The 16,914-nt window shown below is 38.2% G+C and overlaps 1 protein-coding gene across 1 annotated transcript in view; it reads right to left on the bottom strand.

Annotated features, from left to right (window-relative positions):
• Positions 1–9,309: 9,309 nt before the first annotated feature.
• Positions 9,310–16,914, bottom strand: part of adam8b (ADAM metallopeptidase domain 8b) — a 16,380-nt gene continuing 8,775 nt past the window's right edge. The window contains exons 15-23 of the mRNA XM_046069046.1: positions 15,602–15,704; positions 15,288–15,453; positions 15,126–15,206; positions 14,935–15,019; positions 13,490–13,610; positions 13,240–13,393; positions 13,057–13,095; positions 12,220–12,276; positions 9,310–10,812 (exon numbers count right to left, since the gene is read on the bottom strand). Of these exons, the coding sequence (XP_045925002.1) occupies positions 10,684–10,812; positions 12,220–12,276; positions 13,057–13,095; positions 13,240–13,393; positions 13,490–13,610; positions 14,935–15,019; positions 15,126–15,206; positions 15,288–15,453; positions 15,602–15,704 (935 nt within the window). The 3' untranslated portion in view covers positions 9,310–10,683. The remainder of the gene's footprint in view (positions 10,813–12,219; positions 12,277–13,056; positions 13,096–13,239; positions 13,394–13,489; positions 13,611–14,934; positions 15,020–15,125; positions 15,207–15,287; positions 15,454–15,601; positions 15,705–16,914) is intronic.

The following is a 16,914-nucleotide window of genomic DNA, read 5'->3' as shown; positions in this document are numbered from 1 at the left end:
TAATAAAAGCAGTTAACTCTGAGCTCCTCCCGCGGGTAAACGGCGTAGTTGTCGGAGCAGAATCCAGACAGACTACGGATATTTATTTGTCCAGAAGCTGCAACGTTGCCTCCGTCTCTCTCCGCTGCTCAGCAGCTCTCCGTCGGCCAGCGGAGTTTCACTCCCCGCTCTGCTAGGGCTGCACATAAAACAATAACAATAATTATAGCAATATAATTTTTTTTTTAATAACAAATGTTAAATAAATATTCAATCAATGTTGGACTTTTTATTCATGCATTACTCATGCATATTTGTTGACAAAAATTTTATCATAATTATTTTCTACCTCAGATTTGCTGAGTGACCCACTGTGTGGCCTCAAGTGTTGACCATAAAGAAAAGTTTAAACCAAAATTAACCATCAGGTTTCTTCAACTTTCACTCAGGAGCAAAAATTTGCTTTTAAACTCAAAAGAAGTAACGATTTGATACTTATGATGATTATTGATATCGAAAGATATGAAACTTTTTATTGTGATAATATATTTGGCTATATCGTCCAGCCCTACGCTCTGCCCGGTTCCCTCCCGCCACGTCTTTGCATTGGCTTTGCATGTGGTCGCGCCGCCACCACCGTTCGCTTTACTTTTGGTCTGAAAGCACCATTACCTGCACATTTAAACTAGCTGACCTCGATTCTTTCTTGCAGCTGACCAGGATGCAGCAGCCTGTGTCTCAGTGATTTGTCTCATCTGACTTCCTCAATGCGTTTCTGACACTCTCTGTGTCGATCACGATTTCCTTTTATGTTCGACCACAATATGAAATGCACGTTTTACTTAACAGTTTACTCCCGCTTTGATAAAGAAAATAGATGCTGTCCTTTTTTGTCGGCAAATGTCATGCATTGTTTACAAGTTAAAGCAGACGTGTGTGCTACCAAGGAAATGACAAGCTAATGAATGACAATGTTTTGTGGGTAAAAGTTGCGTGATTAGTCAAAATTGCAAGTCGCTCTGAACTCACAGGGATTTGTTGAATTTGTGTTAATAGTTACGATTGCGAAATCCTAGAGGGACTGATTTATGTGCACATAATACGTCACTGGAGGGTTTTATGCTGCATTCATGTCATATAGAGTTGAAACCATTTAGTTTAATTTCAGCCCGAATTTAGTATAGATATTAAACAAATATCCAGAAAATATTTATGCTGTCTACTACTGTTATGTCAATATTAGGAGTTGGTGGCGCTAATTCTCCACCCAGGTGAGTCAAACCTCAAACTAAAATTATTATGTTGAAAACATGATGTTTGTTTGTCTCATGTATTAACGTGAGGAAGGTCGTTCTCCTCATGTTAATACCAGACCTCCTTGAAAAATTACTTTTAAAAATGTCTCTGAGCCCAAGGTGACACATTCAGATAACTTATCTAACTAATTCCAATGATAGTCTGAAACCCAAATGTTTACAATTTGCATTTATACATAACAGAGAGAAGCAGCAAAGCATCACATTTTAGAAGCTGTAACCAGAAGGTATTCAGATTTAGAAATCATCAGTTAACAAAACGTTTGTCGAATAATTGAATAATCAACTACTGTTTTCTACTCTAGCCGTAAACACTGGATGTTTTCCCTTCATCATGTATTCCATATGACATGAACGTGGCATATTCCACGGAGGTGTGACACCGTCTAGTTTCCATGAAAACATCACAGAGCGGTCGGCGTGTTCGACCATCGATCTGCAGTGAAATGAATGTTAATGATTGGCTCTGAGTGCAGAGTCGCTCACAGGAAACGGGGTAAACGGTTGAATGTGCTGCGGCCACTCTGTCAGGTGGTTACTTTGGGCCAGAGAGAAATAAACCCTCTGAGTTGTATTTATGAAGTTGAAGTGCAATGGAAAATTTCCTTTTTTTTTGTATTTAAGTAACTCATTTTGTCAGTTTTCTTTCCATTTAAGTATTTTGTTTCCATTCTTTGTTTAAACTTGTTTTGAATGTTTAAATATCAAATATTTGCCTGGTAATGAAATAAAATGACTTTGGCATGATTCTGATGTTGATGGTTCACTTGTTGAAGTTTATTGTCATATGCGCAGTAAAACCATAACAGCTTAGACCATAAAACGAAAATCTTACTTTGCAAGTCTTCTATATGGAATGAAATCATCATCTGACGTCATTAAGGCACTGGCGCCATCTTGTGTTTTTGATTGTGACACTATGAGCGAATAAGTAAGAAATCTAGTGTCAGCTATTTGGAGTATTGAAGAGATTACAAACACACTAGCAAATGCATGTACAAGCCATAATACTGGGAACCATATCCAGTAGTTCTCCTGATGAAATAATTTATTCTCTTTCATCGTGGAAGACTGAATGCAGGAAACCTCCCAGGCCAGGCAGTTCCTGTTTATCAGGCCTTCAACCTCACAGGTGCCCCCACAACAGCTCAAGTTATTTCGCATCCGAACTAATCTTTTAAACACCAAAGTCACAGAAAAAAAATAACCTAGCAGCGGTAATATTTTTTGTCAATGGAGTTCGGTGGCTTTGAAGAGAGCGATATAACAGCTATTTCTGGTTAAACACAGGATTTTGCTCGTTAAAAAGTTACTGCCTGAGCCCTTTTGGGTGGACATATGAAGATTGTATATAGGGGTTGTTGTGGGGGGCACCTGTGAGGTTAAAGGCGTATTTCAGCCTGATAAACGGGAACTGCCTGGCCTGGGAGGTTTCCTGCATTTGGTCTTCCACGATAAAAGAATACATTTCTAAATTAGGAGAACGGTACTGGATGTGGTTTCCAGTATTTTGGCTCATACATGCATTCGCCAGTGTTTTTATAATCTCTTCATAGCTCAAAATTGCAGACGTTGGACGCTTTCTTGCTGATTCACTAACAGTGTCACACTTCACATCAATGACGTCAGATTTCATTGACTATATTCAGACTTTCATTCCATATATTCAAACTTAAATTCCATATATTCAGACTTTCATTCCATATATTCAGACTTTCATATATATCTAAAGGCAAGAAGAGTCTGGCAAAGTGAAGCGTGCTTGTGTCAGTTCACTATTGAGGATTTTATTCAAACCCCTCTTTACTTTTAAACACTTATAAATTTAACTTCAAGTTGTACTACCAGTTGACATCCAAAGTCGTCCAATACAAGGTCCCATGTCCATAGTAAACCCTCAAATTTACTGACTCCTGCACCCATTGCACAAGATACACTGTCCGGAGGAGGAGAGGACCCTTATCTTCACCCTCTGGGGCCTCCATGTCAAAGTAAAGAGTCCACGTTTATAAAGAGAGCAGCTTCTTTTAACTGTGTCATAACAAGTGAGGTTATTGCAACTGCTGTGAAAACACACCTGCCGTCTCTGTGATACTGGTTAAAGTCACTTTTCAAATTGTGGCACAATAGAGGAGACTTTTAGGTAAAGTATGGTTGCAGTTTGTCCTGATATGAGAAAGGTGAAGCTGGAAACAATCAGGATACTTTAACCAGAGTGGCTCAGCCTTCCAACAGTGAGTCACTGAGCTGCAGAGATTATCTTGTTCATTCTTCCTTCCTTCTCGTGACCTGCTGTTTATGTGTTTGTGGTTCAGTTGAGGACTCACTTTCAGCCAGCCTCCTCCTCCTGCTTCACCATTTGTCAGGAGGGTTACGAGCATGGAAAGTCACGCCAGAAACATTCAAAAGTGATAAGATGTAATCGGAGCTTTAAGATTATTTATCTAAGATACAGTCACAGCCAGAAACCTTAAAAGTGCGTCGTACATCACCAACAGAAGGCATTTGAAGACCACACAAAGACCTGTCATTGTTTGATTTTATTCTGTTGAAAAGACTGGAATTGAAATCGGATCACAAACACAGATGGCTGCACGTTTTGATTAAACGCTCTGATCCCTTTGATGAGGGATGTCGTCATCACGTATCATCTCCTGCAGACAGAGCCCAGTAAACCGCTGATTTGAGAAGGGCAACAAGCCGAGACAAAGCTTCGCTGTAGAACAAGCCACACTCATTGTAAACTTTGTTGTTTTATGAGCTGCTGGGCGTGTGAATCAGAGTGAATCAGACGAGCTCTCAGTGAGAAACCAGCCCCTTGCTCTGGCCTACATTCCTCAACGCTCAGCTCCCCTATCAGAGCCTCAAATCAGATTTTTTTTTTAGTGGTTAGATTTATTTGTGTGGGTTAGTGTGTCAGGATTTCTGAGCAGTTAACAGAGAAAAGAAGTCTTCCAAAACCTCTGCTACAGTTTGCTGCAGGGGAAATCTTAATTTCAATAAATGTTTTATTTATACAGCAACAAATCATCAGAGTTTATCTCATGGCTTTTATAAAGCAGGTCTAGACTATAGCCTACTCTAATATCAATAACAGACCCCCAACAGTTCCCATAATGAGCAAGCTCTTGGCAGCAATGGCAAGGAAAAACATTCTTTGCTGTTACAGCACACTACAAGGATACTTAGACCAGTGGCTTTCAAACTGGGGGGCATAATTCCACTGCAGGGGGGGCGTGGATGTTGAGTGAATCTTAAGTGGCAGGAATGTGATTCATTTGGTGGCATAACCAAAAAAAGGGCTCAAAAAAGGCAAGCGAGGCTATTTAGCTAAACAGTATCTTTTGTTTTATTTCAATCCCCCGTGTTGTTAATGATTGAAAAAAAATAAAATCACTTTTGATGGAGTCGGTGGGCTTTTTTCGGCTTCTAAAGGAGGGCTGGTCAGAAGTTTGAGAACCACTGTTTAAGACAATAGTGGGTTTCCAACTTTGTTGCAACAGTTGGTGTTTGTCCCTTTCCTGTTTCAACAGGACAAAGCCCCCCCTGCACAAAGCCAGGTCCATAAAAAACACAGTTTGGTCTGGAAGAATTTGACTGGCCTGCTCAGAGCCCAGAGCTCAACACCATCTGACACCTTTTAGGATGAACTCCGGCTATGAGCCAGGCCCGATTGGCTTGCCAAGTTACATTTACTGCGCATGTTTGTAATGTCAACCTGCGTGTACGGTCGGAGAAAGTTCTGATCAATAATGCATGTTGTCATATTTCTAATAGAGCTTTATTGGGACTGGAATGGACAGCAGCACTAGGGTTGCTACCTTCAATACAGAAAAATAAGGGACGCCTGCCGCAGTGGGGGCCACACCCCTCGGGGGCCCTGCAACAACAGGTCGGTGGTGTGCCAGTGGTGGTATATCATAACTTAAAACATGTTTTTAGGAAAGTATTAAGATTGATACCAATGGACATTATAATAAGCTAGCTGCTACTGAAATCAGATGAACTCGGTCTCACTCTATCACAGCTCAACAGACTAGTGGTCATATTGTCAGAGCTGAATACACAGCTATGATGATAATAAACATAGGCCAACAATGTGTGACAGTAAGAACACAAAAAATAGGATGTGAACTGTCTTTTGTTAACTTATTAAATGTCTGCAACTTACTAACTCTAAAAAGGCTAAAACAAATGCTTTGATACAAATTGATTGAAAAGACTTTTGCAAAGGATTTTCCATGAACAGCGGATTAGAAGTAGACTTTGTGTGCAGTATTGGAGCATGCTAGGCTTACTTCCCTTCCCTATATAGATCTGATAGGTGCTCCAGAGGTGGAGGTGTGGCTATATATGTTTCCTCTGAGATCTTATCTGAGGTGACCATTCCCACAGTTGAGCCTCTACATTTTGAATGTGTTTTTGTTAAGGTAATTTTTCATACAAATAAATGTATAATTATTGGGAGCATATATAGACCACCCTCTTCACCAGCTGAAACCTTTGATCGCCTGATATCCACTATCAGCTCCATCTCCTGTAAAAATGACATTATCTTGCTTGGGGATTTCAATAAAAACTGGTTAGATAAATCATCTGATAAAGTAAAAAATTTACTTAGAAGTTTAAATCTCACACAGCTAATTAAGGAACCTACTCGAATCACCCCTACAACTCAATCCCTGCTTGACTGGATACTCGTTTCACACCCATTTAGATTCTTAAGTGTAGGTGTTATGTCTGACTGCTTTGGTGATCACTCGATAGTCTATTGTGTATGGAAAATCAAACTACCTAAATCAAAACCAGACAACACAAGAAACTGAATTCAGATGTATTTATCAATGATCTGATTGCTATTAACTGGGACAGATACCAACTTATACCTAATGTACAAGACGCCTGGGATTTCTTCTACACGGAGTTTATCGACGTCTTGGACAAACATGCTCCTTGGAAAACTGTTATGGTCAAGGGTAATCATCTCCCCTGGATTGACCCTGAATTTATTCATCTCTTTATGCAGAGGTACAAAGCATGGTCAATATTCTGCCGAACAAGGACTTATGCTGATTGGGAAGTATACAGGCAGCTGAGAACTATGAGCAAGACTAAAACCCGTAATGCAAAATCTAATTACTATAAGGAAAGCCTCAGTAGCAATTTTATTATTAAATATTATAAATTAAAACTATTATCAATACATCCGATAAACATCCTATTAATCAAATACGAGTTGCTAATACAATACTACGTGACTCCCTATCTATTGCTCAAGCATTCAATCACCATTTCTCCTCTGTTTGTTCTATCCAACTACCCGAATCTGATCCAAGTACTGGCTTTTTTAATAATACTTCGCCCAGTCACAGTTCTTTTTCTTTTAGGAAAAGTCAACCAGATGAAGTTCAGAATGCCATTAATGAATTAAAAGTGAACAGTGGTGCTGGACTTGATGGTTTAGAAAATAAGTTTGTGAAATGTGCACGCATCACTCCAATACATAAAGGAGGAGATGTATTAGATCTTAACAATTATAGACCCATATCTATTATATGTTCTATTGCCAAAGTGTTTGAAAAATTTATTTATAATCAACTCTCACATTATCTTAGTGCCAACAATATCTTATCACCATTTCAGTCTGGCTTTAGGTCTAACCATTCTACATCTACTGCCCTTCTTAAATTCACTAATGATGTGTTCTCTGCTGCAGATAATGGTGAACTTACAGGTGCAATATTTGTTGACTTGACTAAAGCTTTTGACTTTGTTGATCGCTATTTACTTTTAGATAAACTTCATGCTATTGGTCTTTCTGAAAATGCAGTCCTGTGGTTTAGTTCATATCGCCACACTAGAAAATGTGTCATCCTACATGGGAATACATCTAATTTGTTGATTCACAACAGAGGTGTGCCCCAGGGCCCAACATTGGGACCACTTCTTTTTTCCATCTATGTTAATAACTTGCCATCTATTTTCAGTAACTGTTGTGCTCAACTTTATGCTGATGACACAGTCTTATATACATCTAAACCTGATCTTCCACAAATTCAAGCTTGTCTTCAGTATGATTTCAAACTCTTACAAGATTGGCTTCTTCATAATAAATTATCGCTCAGCAAAGCAAAATCATATCTTATGATTTTTGGTACCAGACAGAAACTCAAATCCAAACCCAGTTTGTGTATAATAACTTGTTCTGACTGTACTCCTCTGCTTAAAGTTGAAAAATTTAAATATCTTAGAGTATGGCTTGAGTCTGAGCTCTCTTTCAAACGGCCATCTCTAAACATAAGAAGATATATTCACTGGCTTCAACTTATATTCAAGTGTATTCATTTCAATTACCCTTCTTATTTACAACAGTATCTTGTTCCTGTTATTTCAAATGATCAATTGAGGCACTCTGCTCAGCATTATTTCTCTGTCCCTCGAGCTGAGAAATCAGTTGGCAAAAGAGCTTTTATGTTTAAAGCCCCATTGGATTGGGCTGATATTAGATCCATGGCTTCATTTGGGATGTTTAAGCATACCCTGTCTTCTTACCTTGTGATGGACTGCTCATGTAATGAATGATGCTGACACATTGTTTATACCCTATACTAAAATTAATTGTGTTATTATTTTGTGATCCATGTACATACAATTTCATATGTACTATTGGCCAGTTTGACCATCTAGTGGTTGTAAAGTTCTTTATATTTCTGTAACTATTATTGTGGGTTGTTTTTGTTTGTTTGTTTTGTTTTTCTGGTGTTGTTGCTCTGTATTTGTTGGTCTATATGTGTTTGTCTGTTGTCTGTCTATACATTGACAAATGTATAATTGATGTACTTTTTTTGTTGTTTTTTTCATTGTTTTTGTGATGTATTTTAGGACCCCCTTGAAAACGAGATGGTGCATCTCAAGGGGTTTATCCTAATAAATACATTTTTGAACTTCCTTTTATAAATGTTTTCTAGTCAGAAATACAGTACTTGTGCAGCACTGAGTAGCTGTTTGTCTTTCAAACTGCTACAGTAAAACTTTGAAAAGAAAAATCTCTACAAACATTTCTCAATAAATTTATCACCATTTTTATGATTGGTCAGTAAATATATTTATTTTTTCAGTTTTTTTTCAGCTTATTAGCCTTCACATAGGCACTATATTTTGATAATTAAATGTGAATTAAATAGCCTATCTCTCTCTCTCATTAAATGAATGCTTATGTGTCTGACTGTATACCTCAACTTTAAAAAACTAATCATACCATAATGTAGGCATGTGATTCATTTACATTGTAACAGTATTTATTAACAAATAGGCAAATCCAGGTTGATCAATGAGAAAATTAGTACCTTTAATTAAATCATTACACTGCCTCAGCATGCTCTCCATAAATGCAAAGTTGAATTTTCACTCCCTTTCGAGCTCATTTTTGGTCTCTACCAACTCCTGAGAAATAAATCTTACTGTTTAGCCTGAATTGATCACCTGGGGAACATGAATGTCTCAACAAAATTTAAAGGAAATCCATCTAATAGTTGAGAAATTTCAGTCTGAACCAAAGTGGTGGAACATAAAACTGACATTGCCATCCAAAGAGCCAACGTGCTCGCATGGCATCTACAAACTAAAGTAAATGTGACACCGTTTCAAAAGGCACCTTATCAGCCAACATGTATATCTGTGATGTGCTAATATTGGCGTGCTGGCCTTTGGATCAGCTTTTATTGCTAATTCACTTAGAAAGTTCTTGGTTTGTTTCCCACGATAAGTCTTGAGTCTGTTAAACTGGAAACAAAAATAAAAGCCCATCAGCCTTTGTGTCTGACTGTTTAAGAAGCCTGAGCTGGAAACCCGGACGATAGGAGTTCACGCCGGGGGTCTGAGCCCGGCTGCACAGCTCTGACTCACTGCTGCTTCCCCGTTTCCTTTAGCTAATCACCGAGGACCAATAAATGTATATTAACTGCTGACAGATGTAGATTCAGTGTGCTTGGAATAACAATACAAGACATCTGAGTAGGTTAACAATCGTGTTATACAAGAAAAGACACAGACGTGGACAAAATGTAACTTAATCATTATGCAATTCACAAAAAGAAGCACAGAGAGAAGAAGCCATCTGTCACGCCTTGTTTCACACTGATAACTTGTGTAATCTCCTGATGCAACATGATCTCTTCATACTTTTGTAATAAAAAGTGCCCTTTAATTGTTGCAACAAAAGGCTCTCTCTTGGGTAGACAGATTAAAAAGTAGGATTGTGGTCATACCAACTGATATTTTGTATTTTAAGACAATTTAACTTACAAGGTGTAAAACGTTGTGATCGTTGACCTAGAGACATATCAGTGCAGTAAAAAAAAAGGCTTTTCACACAGGTCATCCAAACTGTGCAAAGACTCCCATACTGTGAGTACCATTCAAAGGTTTTCAAGTACAGTGCAAGTTATACAAAAGTAACCTCATAGAAGGCTGCCTGGTTTTGGACACAGTTGTACGGAAATTATTGGAGTGGAGAGCTCAAACCCTCTCCAGTTCATTTAATAACTTCACGAGACTATATGCAATATTTTGATGATAATGTGAAAGGGGTCGCTCGTAGTGATGAACCTATAGAGAAGTGACAACTGTAAAACCCACTTGTACACGAAGCGCCAGATATTTCCCTCAGGAGCTGGTGGAGACCAAAACAGAGCTAAAAGAGAGAATATCGGACTCAAGTTCATCAAGTGGCTCCACCACATGAATGTTGCTCTGTAGCTGCTGGATGTGTAAATAAGCAACTGTATGCTAACAAGTTCGCCGTCTTAAATTAAAATGTGATCATCAAATCAGTTATTGCAGGTTGACCTATATTAGCAGTGCTTAGGCTGCAGCTCGATTGAAGGCTGAAATAAAATCTGCCCTTCACCAAAAAGGAAAAACACATAACCCTCCCAACCTTTTCAATCCCATTTCCCCGTCTAATAATTTCCGTACAGTCCCGTGCACAAACATTAAATAAATATATAAAGTACATTTCAATTTGAGCACCATTTCCCTCAAATTTACAAAAGTGCAGCAAGGCAACACGTTGTTACAAAGGATGTTAGCAGAAAGAACAACTTTTTTTTTTTTTTTTTTACAAACGCACAACAGTAACAACTGCAGCAGCAGTTAATGGAGACTTCCACAGCAGCGGTGAAGCTGTTGGTCTTGCGTCATCAAAGACATTCTCAGTCGATGAAGCTTCGGCATCTTTAAAAAGGCTTTGAAGAGTTAACTTTTCCAAACTCTCAGTTCTCTGACTCACACGTCTGATCCCAAAAAACATGGTTTTCTTCTTATATAAACACAACTGCATGCTGAATGTCTTCTGCTTTGGTCAAACTTGATACTTTAAGTAAGACTTTCATGTGAGTCTGTGAAGTTGTGGCTTCGATGGCGGCAGCGGAGGAGTGCATGGCTTGATTCTGGCAGCCGGACGGGGGCTGGGCTTCACCGGAGGTACAGGAGGAGGACCTGGTTTGGCTGCCTTGTACTGAAAGGCAAAACAAGATTAATTTCAGACATATTTTATAAATGTGAAGTTGTTATCTCTGCACCTAAAAGTGTGGAGGTTTGGGAGAGATGTTTAGTTTTGTTGTGATTTTATCTGGTTCCAAACACGGATGGCAGTCTAATCCATGAAAATGGGATGCAACTTTAAGATAAGACGTTCATGATCCCCGGGGGAGAGGGAGTGGGAATTACTACCGTTTAAAGAGGCAGGAAATGGATAAAGGACTATTTAAAATTACTAAATAAATTTGATCAAAGTAGCTTTTAGTTTCACCTTGAGAAGAAAGGTCACTGGTCTGGGTATGCAGTTTAGACTTTGGGCGCATAAAGGTTTAACAGTTCAATCGTTTAAACACTTTTCATATGAATTTAAAGATAAACAATAAAACATAATGAATATAAAATAGAATACAACATTTCAAGTACCATACCACTGTCATCATCAAACAGACGTGGGAAAAAGAACTGGGACAGGAAGTTTCTATGCTTTCCCTTTACTTCTTTATATTGGAATAAAAAAATTACAAAAAACAAAAATAGTTTATGTCATAAAATATAAGTTGCCAGACGTGCTCAGGATGGACACCTCTTTAAATACTCTTGGCTGCTATAAGAACACCAAGACATAAAAAAAGACAACTAAAAATTCATTTAAATGTCTTGATTTATTGTATTACTTCTTCAGCTCCTGAGTGATTTGTACGGCCTGTTTTTGTGAAAGTGTCCGATCTCGAGTGAGAGACATGTATTTACTGAAAATGCAGCACACAAGTAGTCACTTGACTACTGTGGGTAATTGGGACAGACTCAGTTTGTCATAATGAAGTTGGGATATCTATAGAGAGCAGAAAGTCCCTCCTATTCCAGTGGACCAACAACTTATTTTGGAAAAAAATATGTACAGTAGTCAGCGGCGAGAGACGCGTTTGAACTGTGCCCTGAATTACACACATGATGTTTATCAATTTAAAATGTAATTTTGAAAGTCAAGCTAATGTAACTGAAGCTAACTTCAAAGAACATTGTTAAAAAAAATTTTTTTGAAGGACAAAATTATCAGCATCTGTGTAGTTCAGGGAACAGTTGTCTCTCTCCATTGACTACCGCTCTGTAGTTTGTGTGGAATACATAATATAAATATATGGGTGTAATAGCAAATACAAAAATATTTAGAATAGTTAGAAAAGGCTGCAGCGAATCATTGTTGTCATTAAAGATGAATCTATCAAGTCATCATTTTGTCTATGAAATGTCAAATTGTTTTGTCCAACAGTCCAAAGATATTCAGTTTATACTTAACTATACTTAAAACTGAGAAAAGCAGCAAATCCACACATTAGAGAAGCTGCAACTGAGACCAGTGAAAGCAGCTGCAGGTGTGACTCACCTGTGTTTTATTCAGAGGCGGGAAAGGTTTTGATGGAGGTAAAGGAGGAGGTCTGGTCTGTGGTAAAGAAGAAGAAAGTCAGTAAGATATTTACGTTTGATTTTTCACTTTAAACACAACTCACGTATACTCAAGTAGTTTTCAGTTAACTAAATGTACATCGCTATACACACACTCAGAGATATTATACATGTTTCTTCTTGTCAACAAATCCAATGAAAAAAACAAAACCAACAGTTAATGTATCTCCTTCCAAGTCCTGTGTGTATCCCAGCCTGATATATCTTCTTCCTCTGAGCCATAGAGCTCCGTCTTTGTCCAAAAACTATTAAAAACACATCAATGAGTCTCACTGTTGCACTGGGTGACATGTTCCTTCACTACCATGTAGTTTATTCTGACTCACATCCACCGTCCTGCTGCCCCAAATACTCACTAAAGCACCACACTTGGATTCATCCGCCGCTGAAAATAGTCCCCAACAAATGCAGGATTTCCTCCTATTTGAGTAACAATTCATTACTAACTACAGTGAGTGGTTGTTTTAGGAAATTAATGAGCCTTTTAAAAAACTGCGATGTGTTTTTAAAAGAAATGTTTCTTGGGAACCTATGGGCTTGAGTCTGAGTGATGGACTGACAGACTGTTGGTTTTGAGTCTTTTCATGGGATTTGTTGACAGTAAGTATTAAGATTACACAATTACAGCAGCCTTATCCTTGAAGCAGTTGCACGTCACACATCTGAATACAGACAACTTTCTCCGTGTGTTATTTAATTTGACTTCGGGATCTCAATTCTGAATCTTCAGTTTGTATTATGCATTTTTTAAGCTTACCGGCTCAGTTTGTGAGGTAGAAGACAAGTTCCTCGGAGGCTGGGGAGGGAAAAAAAAAACACTGATATTGCAAATGATGTTCTTCATACACTCACAGCTGTAACCTGCCCACACACGATTAACTAATTGCCCCCTGACATGAATTTCCATGAGTAATTCCTTTAGCATCACTGCTCTCTGTACCTGTGGAGCGGGTCTGCAGGGAGTCACAGCAACAATCAGAGGAGCGCTGGCTCGTGTTGCTGTTGATCCCACGAAAGTGGGCTGACTGATGTGCACTCTCTCTTTAACATCTGGTTCCTGGATCACCGAGTTCGACTTGTCTGAATGCACTTTCCTGTGAACACGAAATGTATTCAGCTGGGAAAGGAAAGACCAACAAACAGACATGGGCAGAGCCGAATATGAGACGCGAAGAGAATGAAATCAATACCATTTAGAGGTGTATCTGTCCATGTTGTCCTTTTTACAGCACATCAGCCCTGCAGTCAGTACTGTGATCACCAGGAGGATGGAGAGAACTGCACACACACCAGCTATTATCCCACTCTGACCTGCAGACATAGAGAGGGAAATTACACCGTTACAGCTGCACTTTCTAATAGACACTATCTCTGTTGGTGTAATCATTTTAATGCACAGTTTAAGTCATAACGTATACTAAATATATGGCTAATTTTTAGGCACTCTAGCTTCGGGACGGAAATGCCGGTCACCTGGTCCACCCCAGACTGACATTTGCACAAAAACAAGAGGAAAGTTGTTCTGTTTACTCAGAAAGAGTGGTGTCATTTCTAATTAGTCAACAGTCTTACACCATCACTGTCTTAGTGTCATTATAACGAGCAACTTCTTTCTCCATAATTTAGGGAAAACACACAATGAAGCAGCTTACTGAAGATACCGGTTTCACGAGTTCTTCAATTTGTCCTGGTGATGAAAGAAGAAAGTGCTGAACACTCTGTGCTAAAGCTTTTCACAATTCTGGCCTTTTATCCCTTTTATTTTATTCTATTCTTTTCAATGTTTTATCTTGTATTGTTTTTGCATTATTGTCTTTACACTTGTTAAAGCACTTTGTAACTTGTTTTTGAAAAGTGCTCTACAAAGAAAGATTATTCTTATTATCTTTCTGTTCTTCTTCCTTTTATTTGTTTTTTTTTTAAGTCGTTTACTGTGAAGACTGAATAGTTGCACAATCACCCAAAGCCCAAACTCACTCTCTGCAGGCTGTGGCAAGTTTAGTTCAGCTCGTGCCAAGATGACGGAGAGAGAAAGGTAAAACCAATTCAGCTGTTTGGAAACGCTTCAAGGAGTCCGACAAAGAACAGCGACAAAAACTTGAGATTGCAAGATTTGTTACATGGAGGTGTCTGCACCGATTAATCAAGGTAGATTCATCATTTTAAAACTCAGGGATGTATATTAATCGTCAACTATTTTAATAATGGATTAATCAATTTGAGTGATTTTCAGTTACATTATATTTAAAATACAAGCAAATTCACTATTCTTTTTTTTTTTTTTTGAGGTTCAATAAATGCATGATTTTTTTCCAAGTCAGTGATGGTGTTAAATAACTGATTTCAATATTAAACAACATAATTTTCCATAAATCGAGCCGCACTACATTTAACTGAGGTCAGTTTTAAGATTTACCAGGAACACTCGATTAGGTCAGAGCTGGAAGAAAATAGGAAATCACTAAGAATGAATCATTCATGTTAATTACTAACTGGAAGAATGATTCAGCCATTAGGTGTGACCTGTTTTTAGTTCTGTGCTGCTCACTGAGAGCTGACCAAGAGCAACCAAACCTCCTCAGAAAGTTGGACTTTGTTTCCTGTCATAAAACCACTTCCGGGAAGCGTCCTGTACCTTGAGGTAAATCTGCATACTGGATGTCACAGTAGGGTGGCGCCCAGCCAGGATTACAGTGGCATTCTTTCTTGTGGTTACACACCTGAAGACAAAATGCAATAAAATGAATCCAGACATGAGTCATCTCAATGGCACTTTGGTCCAGAGGAGTCAAATTGAAAACTTAAAAGTTAAAATAAATCTCTTACCCCCTTGTTGTTGCATTTCTTGGCACAATCCTCTGTTTGCCCATAGACTGATACGTCCACACATCTGTTGTCGAGGCAAACCTGTGCACAAATGTTCACTTCTGAGCAAAACATCCAACATAACAAAACTCCATATAATGTGTCTCCAACTGAAAGTTTTACCTTATTTACTCCACATCTGGTTCCTTTTGGCACCATGTCGATGTTTCTAGTTTTATCATCATCCACAGGTACTTTACACTCAATGCCGTTCACAGTGTAGGATGACCTTTTACCTGTGATGGACTCACCCCCTCCTCCACAAAATATAGATCCACATTTAAGATTCCTACAACAAAAGAAAAATGAATAAATGAATCAAGAACTTTTTTGACAGTTGTTGCTAGCACAGGGTCATTCTGTGTGCCAAGTTTCCTTCACGGGCGTTTTGTGATAAACTTTGGAAACCAAGTTCAGTGTGTGTTGATGATACGTACTGTGCTGTACAAGGGGTGTAGCCGAATTTGTTCCTCCCGCAGTTTAAACCTTCTATGCCCCGTTTGTTCAGGTCGAAACATACATCTGCTCCAATTCTGGTCCCTGAGGAAAGAAGATGTTCATGGTTAACGTCTTAAATATATGGAGGACCATTAATGCCAGGATAAGAAAAAGACTAGATGAAAAGTTAAAAATGGTAAAAATAAAAAATACTTTGACTTTTTCAAATTAAAGTTGAGAAATAGAATTAGAGTCATATAATCTAAAATTAAAAATGCTTTTGGCTGCACAGCATGAGTTTGTAATGACTGTTGGTATAAAAGGATGAAGATGATGAATGGAAAAATGAAAATTTCTATTTCTATTTAGACTGGTTAACAATATTAATTGAACACAGATGCCCCTGGTACCAGGTGCAGCACACGATCGTCAAAACCGCTGACTTACTTTTGCTTTATGTGTCGTTTTAAGTCCAAAAATCAGTGGAATTGTTGCTCCGAGTATCGGCGGGTGCCATCTTGATTATTGCACAATACCTGGGAGCTATGCCTGCCTTCTCTCGCCTTTTTTTTCAGAGCAGTGGAAGTGCCGCTTTGAAACACACGGCCTTTTTTGCTTGGTGGCCATTCGGTGGCCGACCCGTAGGAGCTACACAGACAACCAGAGTATCCATCACTCCTTTCTAAAGCTACAGGCCTATAAAGCATGGGGGTGCTTTTGGTGACAGAAATGTTGATGAATATTCACAGTTTTTATCAATACTTCAATGTTATGTTATTTAGAACGTGGTTGTATACATGAATAGTGTTTTAAATATAACTCCCAATAAAAAAATCAACATTTAAACAGTAAATATTGCCAAAATATGGATAATTGCCTGGTATATTTTGAAAATATTGTATGATAACTTTTGTATTTTAGTTTATTTTCATCAAATTTACAGTTACAAGTGCATTCCAGGTGTATTAAAATATGTTCAGTTGCATTATGATCTATCTTATGATGGTTTTGATGGTTAATTGCATTGAAATATAGCTTAGGCGAGGTTGAAAATATCCTATTTTTTCGGTATTGCATCTCAATTTAGTCTGTAATGGTAAAATAAATATGTTAATTTACAATGGATTGATATTTCTTAGCTTCTGACCTTCCAAAGGAGACCAGAATTACGCATCTAGGCCAAATAGTTGAGGAGTTATTCCTGATTTATTTGGGTATGTTATTTTAGGTGTTTTTCCTGGAAAAGGGGGCCTGTTTTCAACAAGTTAAGTCATAATTTTGAGACCATAAATCAATATGTCAAAAGCCAGGG

Source organism: Micropterus dolomieu, linkage group LG14 (genome assembly GCF_021292245.1).
Source record: "Micropterus dolomieu isolate WLL.071019.BEF.003 ecotype Adirondacks linkage group LG14, ASM2129224v1, whole genome shotgun sequence".
NCBI classification, from domain to species: Eukaryota; Metazoa; Chordata; class Actinopteri; order Centrarchiformes; family Centrarchidae; genus Micropterus; species Micropterus dolomieu.
This window is presented reverse-complemented; position numbering and strand designations above follow the sequence as displayed.